Here is a 9,340-nt window from a genome sequence, read left to right as displayed (position 1 = left end):
GTATGGTATGTTTCATGTGAAAACCAATTCATATCTTTGGGTCTTAAGGTAAAGTTACTGTAACCCCTGTAGGACAAGAACTACTTGCCACTGAAAAGCTGGCACTACCATCCACACTAACACAGAACAAATGACCTCCAGTAGTGAAAATTTTTAAAGACAACTATATATGAGATTTCATACATAGTTGAACATATTTATAACAAGGTTTACCACAGTTCTGCTTAGTGTTACATCATTTTGGGATACATACATTTACTGTTTTCACCATGTCTGCCAGTATAACTGTAATATCAGAAACTTCCACCTTCTGCTGCTGGGTGATGAAATACATCAGTTATAGGTGAAAAAACAACTATGGAAAAAGTTGAGCAGGGAAAAAAAAGCTGTGTCTGTTTAATTTGATTTGTGCTTCTAATTACATTTTGTTCACATCTATCTAGTCCTATCTAAGCAGACTATGACAATATGATTAGATTTTGTAATAGCCACTCTTACTGAAGGAATTTGACATTAAGGGCATGACGACAACAAGTCATTACTCCTAACTCACTATTATGAGAATCTGGTCAGCTAACCAGATGCCTTTCTCACACATAAAGCATAATATGAGATGGTCAAGTTCAGATGCATTCTCACAACTGGAAATACCCAGTTTGTTTTGGGTAAGGAGAGTAATCAGGATAGAGCATGCAAAAAGCAGACAAATCATGCCCACTCACTCGCTGTGAATTCACAGGTCAGTTAGCTCCTCTATTCTCAGTGGTGCTATACGTACTGGGGAGCTGGCTGGTTTTGATCTGACTCTGCTGAACATTTGCACATACACTTCCATGGGGTAATGTCTAGAAAAATGACTTTTGTGTAATCGACATGCCACTGCCGTAACAGTCAATTTAAGTGTCTTTAATGAATGCAGTTTCCTGTTCTCTTTCACCTTAGAAAGACACTAAATACACTAATGATCATTATAACCATATGTTCCGTTTCATCAGCATATACGAGAATCTCAGTGCTGCTTATCTTGCAGATATTTTAACACTTTCTAAATATTTTAACAAGCACCATCTCTGTTCAGTTGTATAATTAAGCTGCTTTGTCCTAAATTGCTTAGCAACTATCTGGTGGTTGTTGTCAGATGGCCCAGTTCAACCTGAATCTTAAGCCCCATTTAATCTCCATCCTCCCTCCTACATAATAAGTGAGTGTCGTATGAGCAGAAACACGAAAACAAACTTAAGCTAAAAAAAAATCCTTTTGATTAATGGTTGAGAGCAAAGATTTCTTTCTGTTTTTAACTAAAGAGTTGCTGTGCACATAACCTTATTCTCAAGTTCTCAAGCTGTAGCATTCAAAAGTGCTTGTTGCTGATAAATGCTGCCAAATTTCAGTCTTTCCCCTCAACGAAGAAGTATAGCAGTGTATATGTCACTGTCAAGTATCACTACTTTTACACCCTCAGGTCCGTCCCTCCCCTTCCCTGCCAAAAAGTGTGAGGGATAAAAAGAAAGACAGCGAGAGACACAGAGAGCGAGAGATTGTCTACAAAGCCTCCTTCGGGGGTCCAGAGACTGAGAAAAAGCAGGATGTGTGAGTGTGCGGGTTGTCTTTGTCAGCATGTGTTCATCAGAAAGTGCAGGCATAGACAACGCCCACCACCACAATGTTTCCAATAGTGGCAATGATGGCAATCCAGAGCCAGATGGCATCGCTGGACATGGACTGCGGCTCATCCTGCTGGCCGTGTACCGAGGCGGCCGAGGCGGCGGCATGGACGCTGGCCGAGGAGTTAAAGAGCGAGTGCTCGCCGCTGTAGTCGTCATTGGGCGAGGAGTCCATGAAGGCTCCTGTCATTACAGGGATCTAGGAAGGGAGAGGGGAAAGTGAGGAGGAAGTACAAAATAAGTTTTGCTCTCAAGGAAGATGCAGAGAAAATTATTTTCACATGACAAAATTGTAGGTATATTCTTACATTTCATGCAGAAATGAAGTAGGTAAATAGGTAATTACTATCTAAATCTAAACTCCCATATAGACACTGAATAAAAAAGGTCACAAATTCATAAATTATTTAAAAAGAAGTTTTTCAGAGGGACTTTGGTTGTTTATCTGACAACATAAACAATCATCTTTTTTTGCTTTTAGGAATAAACTGTTGCTTTTTGTATATCAAGGTATGGACAAAATCTTTTGTCAAAATGTAAATATAAACTGGAATAAAACTAAAAATGTTGATGTAAAGGTGCAATTACTGTCTTTGAATAGTAAAGTAATTTTAAGTGTCTGTACTGTAATATTTTGCCTGTGTTTCTACTGTAAAACACAATTTATTTGTATAAATTCACCAACAGGCATCAGTGTGAAAATTACTTGATTTCATAACAATCATTATTTTTATTGCTAATGTTCCTGAAAATCTGTCATTAAAAATTCACTAACACACTAACCTCACAACTTTCGACATGACTAAAAGAAAACATGTCTTAGAAGGTCAAGAAAATTAGCCAATCAGAACTGACCCTGAATTATCTCTGTCTCCCTTTAGCAGTTGCACAAAATCTGTCTGAAAAATGATGTTAGACAAATGTCACGTTAGAGTCTCCTCTTCCAAAGAGTTCATATTAACTGCACTGACATTATCGCTTCAGACCTTTTTCAGAAAGTTAAAATTTTATTTAATTTATTACCGAGCTCCCAGCATTGCCTGTAGTCTCTCATCTAATTCAAGTGAATATTAATGTTTTAAAGTGACTTTGTCTTTTGATGAGAGAATATAATCTGACATAGACAAAACACAAATCCCCACTTTACTATGAGTGCAGCACATCAAACCTCCAAGACGAATATGCCCTTTGCCTCCAAACCCAGCATGCCAGATTGTAAGGTGATTGGTTAAAAGTTTCCTAAACAGGCATGGAGTGTCCTTTCAGTTTTAGATACTACTGGATACGTTTTTAAAACACAGCATGTGTGTATGCTTGATAAATATGAAAATTATATTTCAAACGTGACAACTGAAAATGACTCATTGCTTAGGAGTCCGAGTCCTATAAATGTTGACGCTCTGGCTATAGCAACGTGCATGATTGAGAAATGCATGACAGACCATTACATTGTCTGACTGGAAAACTAACTCTGCAGAGGATGTTGGGGGGGAAAAGAGGAAAAAACAAAGCAAAAAAACAATTCTAAAAATACCTCGGAGGCATGTTGAGTGCTCGCATACACAGACATTCTCTCTTGCTCATTTGCTTACCTTCACTCTCTCTCACATTCCCTCTCTCTCTCTCCCGAACACGGGCTAATGCACAAAGACGTTAGCACACACACACACACACACGCACACTTCTGGTCTTTCCCTCGCACAAGGGAAAACACTGTTTAGAAAGCATTCTGCCGCTCTCCATTCATTGGCCCCTGGTGGTGAATAATGACATGACACATCCTGTAAAGCGCCTGCTGTTCACATGAGCATGATGGGGGTAGACAGGCATGCATGAGGTCCAGCAACCTGTGTTTTCCGCCCCCCATTCTGTTACTGTAAGTGCTGACTCGTCCCACTGTGGCATCTCAAATCAACCTTTTCCATTTTAACGTTTCTTTTTATATTAAAAGTTTGCACGAACAACATGTAAATGCAAATCAGAATGAGTGGGAGCCACACTACACAAGGCTGCACCTAAAATTGACATACTATATATCTAAGCATGTCTCTAAAACGAACCTACAATTGTAACACAACTGACAGTAATAACATTTGAATGCACAGTGATCTGTGTGATTTGTCTTTTAAATACTGTCCAAAAGGTTTATTTGATGTTTACCTTGTACCTTTACAAGCCACCTCCAACCTTTCTCCTCAAAAAGTGACTGATTTGATTATTTCACTCTAACCTCTAGACACTACCTTAATTGTAACCTTATCCTGCATTCAGAGCTCCATCTCCATCTTCCCTAATTTAACGTTCAGTCAGACAATAACTGAAGCGTGCCACCCTGTCTGCATTCTTTACATTTATGTTTTATTTATTAGTAACTCATTGTCCACAGTAGCAATCTGTCTGCATCAGTGGGTATTCACACTAAATAAAATGAAGTGGATAATGGAAGTGTGTGAAATACTAGTTCAGTAATATGTCTTAATATAAATATTTGATCCCCTAGGTTTGGCCCCCTTGTTCAGATGATAAATGGGACTGCTTCTATAACTACTTTAAGTCCACAATTACTCTGTGGCTCATTCATGAGAGTAGAGCATCAAGCGGTTAAAAACTAATGGATCACTAGAAATTAGAACCTTCAAGGTCACATGCATCCCACAGCATTTGAACATTTAGGCAGGAAATGGAGGCCGTCCCCTAAGAATTACTGCTAGGATAAAGCTATAGTACTGACCAAAGTTTCCTGACAAGTGTAAACATTCATCTCCTCAACATAACAGTGAACAAGTGGCTAAATGGCTTCAATAACCACATTCAGCCACTTTCAGACCAGCTTGGTACCAAATTGAAACCTTATAAATGACCTCAGCACTCAAGAGTATCCCACTGGGAAAGGTGAAAAGAGTCTAATTTCTCTGGTTGTTTTGTAACTTGTGGATATTTGTGTTTCAACTACAAAGTAAACAGAGTAAAAACAAAGGATGATTTTCAAAAAAGCTATTACTTGTATAATTACTGTAATATTTTTTCTATACTCTTGAAGGCCTTGTGGTACAAGACTTTGTCTTGATACAATTATGACTGTATAAAATCAGCCACGGGATGGGTATGTTCATAGCATTGTGGTTGATATCATCCCATCGTAAATGGTCATATATTTATTAAATCAATTGTTTTGTGCGCAGTGCTTTTTTGTAGCTGACAAAAGCAGTGGACTAGGAAAGCTAACTTATTCCACTAAAGGCCTCACTCAGCATTGTTGGAGTAAAATGCAATCATTAGGAGAGATTGTCTGTTTGTTATTTGCAAGTAATCAGATTTGTCTGTTAAGATTTTCCAACCTATTGCTATGGTTGCTTTAAAAAAAAAGCAGTCTAAGAAATGAAGTTGATGTGGAAATGCCTTAAACTTGTAATTTGTAATATTATTTTCTACCACAGCTGATATCACATAGCATTTTTTTGTAATGCAGTGCTATAAAACATTACTAAATTCAATAATCACTTTACAGATACTTTTTTTTAAATCTATCATTACTTGCATTTCAAAAGTTTGACAGTATGATGGTTGGATACAATCTAACTTGTATTTTTTACCATGCACACTTATGAATATTATTTTCATTTTCATTCTACCTTAAAGTCTAATCAATGAAGCACTCTTTGCCCTGGTTTCCCACTATCGAACAGTAAAATAAAGATACTCTGTGTCCTCATTTGGATTGAGATTTATGTTGGTGTGCAAGACTATAGCCTGAGGTTTAGGTTTTAATTGGTAGTTATGTGACATTGCACCCCAGGCCGATGTTGTACAGTAATGCAAAAGTAATATAACAAGTAGTGTAACAAATTACTTTCTCCTGGGAATAAACAAGTAAGACACTGCATTACTTTTTGCGAAAATGATGCAAAACAAGAAGCCTGATTTTACAGAAGTCTATTAGAAATTGACTTCTCACTTGATTTATGACCTCAGTAAACACATTCCTATTAAGGTTATGGCTTATGGCATACTTTATGGCTATCCTACCAGAATCATACTCTCTGTTTCCCCCTCTAATAATGTCTGTTTTCAAAAATGACAAATACGAGGTATGAAAATGAGAGAAACACAAAATATAATGTCATATGGCTACATTTTCATACATGCATGTATCAAATTCATGGAGTAGTTAACTTGACTTTTCGATGATTCACTTCCTTGAGTCAGCTAAACAAATACATTTGCCTGACATCTGTGCCTCCTGGATACATTTACACGCTTTCCCAATTTCCAGTAGCTATCGAAAAGTGCAAATAGCTTCTTTTCCTTCAATTCAAAGGACCAGCTGTGCAGATAATACATATGATAGTGTAGTATTTTGTGTAATGTTATGCAGATGTTTATCCTCTATTTGAACACAAAGGGCAAAGATTCAAAAGCTATGGAATAGAAGAAGAGAGAAAATGAAGTGGTTAAAATTAAAGCTATTGAGAGTGGGGTCTGGATTATTCAAAGCCAACACGACCTTGTTTTGGAAAAGACATGCAGTCACTAAATTTTTCAAGTGTAACTTTCCATCCTTGGAGTGGCATGGAGTTAGTTTACGCCACTCAAATGGGTTTGTTGCAGGCACCTCAGGAAAAAAATACTCACACATTTGCACGTATATACATATATCAGTACAAGAGTGCGGATAACAAACCAAAAACTATGAGCAACAATATATAAAAAATGAATTTGAGAAAGAAAACTGTAAAAACGCAACTTAATGTTCATCTTTAATCAACTGAATCTGTGTTTTTTATATTAAATGAAATCAACACACACACACAAACTAAAACAGTAAAAAGTTGGGACACAACTTCACTCCAATAACAGCGGAGAAATTGCCCGACTTGCATATTTCACACCTTCTTGGCTTTGAGTGATGGCTACACCTGTGCAACACACCATGCAGCAAAACTACAATCTACAGCAGATGATACAGTGAAAATGTACAATTCCACCTGCTCAGCTCTCACAGCTTTGATTTATTCGTCCCAGCTGTTCCTAGAGCTGTGCCCTCCTACATGGATGATCACAGTAATTGTGAAATAGAATGGTCTGTAATTGCCTCCTGGGAGATATACCACCAGTAAGTGTTGAACTGAAATGGTTTTTATTCCAGACGAGAAAAGCCCAAATAAATGTCTTTGAAGAGTGGAGAAACCAACACATATACCTAACCACAAAAGCACTCACGCATGACCATTAAAACAAAATCAGACAGAACTAGGTGGTTTTCGGCACTAATCCACTGGTCTACAGCCAAAATACTTCTGAAATAAATGTAGTCAAACTTTAGCATTCACCCAACCATTTACTTCCACTTATCCAATACCTTCTTGCAATGAAGCAACAGTGCCCCTTCTGTACTGTTGTTTATTATTTTCCCAAATTTTGAGTCACTTGAATTGAACACGATGCTTTACATTGCAGTAAAAATATAGTTCTAAGAACAGAAGTTCTCAAGTCAAGCCACAAATGACTAAAACATTATTTAATACCTAAATTTTAGCCTAAATAGCTGAAATGTTGGTAAAAAGTTTTAACAAATTAATATAATTTTGTTGAAATTGGGCTTTTATGATTTGGAATTGCATAGACTATGAAATCCAGTTACACAATTTTTCTATTTGACCTTTTGACCTCCCCTATGACCTTGAATTTGACCTTACAATTTGCCGTAAATCTGTGGCTACATCCACACATACACGGGTATTTTTGTAAACAGAGATTGTAGGGTTTCCATTTTGAAAAAAAAAAGAATCCGATCCACACATGCAGTTTTGAAAAAATATTTCTAAAAACAAAAAACGAAGTCAAACGCTGTCAAGAGCATGCCAAAGCAACAGCTGGCGATATAACCATCTAGAAATGCTGGCCAATCAGAAGTCTAGAAGCCTGGGAGGGAAAGCATAAACCAAGTCTTTCAAAAATGGAGGAACAGTAACTGCGTGTGTATATGTAAGCGTGTAAAAACTCTATCCGCCATTGTAGAAATTCATCTCACGTAAACAATAACATGGCGCACAGCGTGACGTCAAAAAAGGAGCACACCTTTGACACTGCGTGACTAAATCTCCGTTTTCCTCGTCCACATGTAAACGCAAAAACTGAGTGTCCGAAAATCTCCAGCCTGGCAGGAGTTCTTAAACATTTTTGTTTTCAGTGATCGAAAACGCTGTTTAAGTGTGGACGAAAGGCCCAAACGCATAGAAAAAGCTGCATTTCAAAAATCCCCGTGTAGGTGTGGACATAGCCTGTGCAAAGTAAAGTTAGACTGAAATATCCCACAAATAATATTGTAGCGGGCCAGGGCTGTTCGGGGATTTGTTATTGACATTTATGTTCTGTTGTCATGTTGCCATGGTTACAGGTGACGCTCTCTCTCCGACTGTGTGTTTCCGGTGAGAGAGCGCCCTTTTTGTTGTTGTTCTGGGGTTGCCGCGCTGAGCAGTGAGGTAGCGACAGTGTTCTGGCGCAGAGAGAAATAAACGGCTGTGCTCCCAAGAAACCTCTGTCTCCTCCGTGTCTGAGCTCGCCACATTGGTGTCAGAAGTGGGATAGCTCACCCTCGCCGGAATGGAGAGAGACACTCAGAGGCTGGAGCAAGCCATCGAGGAGAGCATTCGCTGCTTGGGAAGTGGGCAATTGAAGAGAGAGCAAGCGAGCGGCCATGTAAGTTCCCCGACGGGTCCCGACGGCGCGAGCGCACCGCGGCAGCGGCCCGTCGCGACCGACGCTGGGACAGTGCTTCATGGGCTGCCTCTGTCGACCGACACGCCGGGCCCCCAACAGCGAGCAGTGATGCCTGCAACGCCAGCTAAGGTACCGAAATACAACGGGCTAACCCCGCTAGAGCCCTACCTCTCACAAGTACGGCTAGCCTCGAGGCATAATGGCTGGAGCGACGAAGAGGCTGCTACACACCTAGCGCTGGCATTGGAAGGAGATGCACTGCAGGTACTCCTTGACCTAGCCCCGTCAGAGCAGCATGAGCTCCAGGCCCTCACCATAGCACTCGAGAGGCGATTTGGGCAGCGGCACTCCACTGATCAGAGCAGGGAGCAGCTGACCAACTGGAGCCGTAGGCCGGGGGAGAGCCTGGGCACCTTTGCAGCGGATGTGTTGCTGTATGCTCGTCGTGGCTACCCAGAGTTCCCAGCCGCAGCCCGTGAGGAGCTTAGCCTGCATGCATTCCTGCGAGGACTTTTCCCAGAGCGACTATGCCAACACGTCCGCCTGGCCATGCCTCAGACTCTCCGTGAGGTGCTCCTTGAGGCTGAAAGGGCCGAACTCGTGCTCACCTCGCGACCTGACCAGCAGTTGCGCCCCACAAACTACCCTCAAATCAGAGCTGCAGACTGCGACAGTGAGGGGGAGGTCGTGGGGATATGCCAGCCGCAGCCCTCGGTGCCCTGGAGGTGTCCCCGTCGACCGACCGACCGACCGCTGCTACCGGTGCGATGAGCCTGGCCACGTGGCGCGCGACTGCCTGGCGCCCTCCCCGAAGGCCAGAACTATGTGGCCTCAGGGGGTGAGAGGGGGAGCGGTACAGCGAGGGGACCACCGCTCCAGCTTCCTGCCCCCCTCCAAGAATGATGCACCTCAAGGGACTCTACCTGAGCTGCTGTGTTGAGGACCAACCCTGCCAG

The 9,340-nt window shown here is 40.9% G+C and overlaps 1 protein-coding gene across 1 annotated transcript in view; it reads right to left on the bottom strand.

Moving 5' to 3' along the window:
• Positions 1–1,337: 1,337 nt before the first annotated feature.
• Positions 1,338–9,340, bottom strand: part of LOC102079577 (uncharacterized protein C14orf132) — a 30,269-nt gene continuing 22,266 nt past the window's right edge. The window contains exon 2 of the mRNA XM_013267171.3: positions 1,338–1,863. Within this exon, the coding sequence (XP_013122625.1) occupies positions 1,627–1,863 (237 nt within the window). The 3' untranslated portion in view covers positions 1,338–1,626. The remainder of the gene's footprint in view (positions 1,864–9,340) is intronic.

This window comes from Oreochromis niloticus, linkage group LG19 (genome assembly GCF_001858045.2).
Source record: "Oreochromis niloticus isolate F11D_XX linkage group LG19, O_niloticus_UMD_NMBU, whole genome shotgun sequence".
Classification (NCBI taxonomy): Eukaryota; Metazoa; Chordata; class Actinopteri; order Cichliformes; family Cichlidae; genus Oreochromis; species Oreochromis niloticus.
This window is presented reverse-complemented; position numbering and strand designations above follow the sequence as displayed.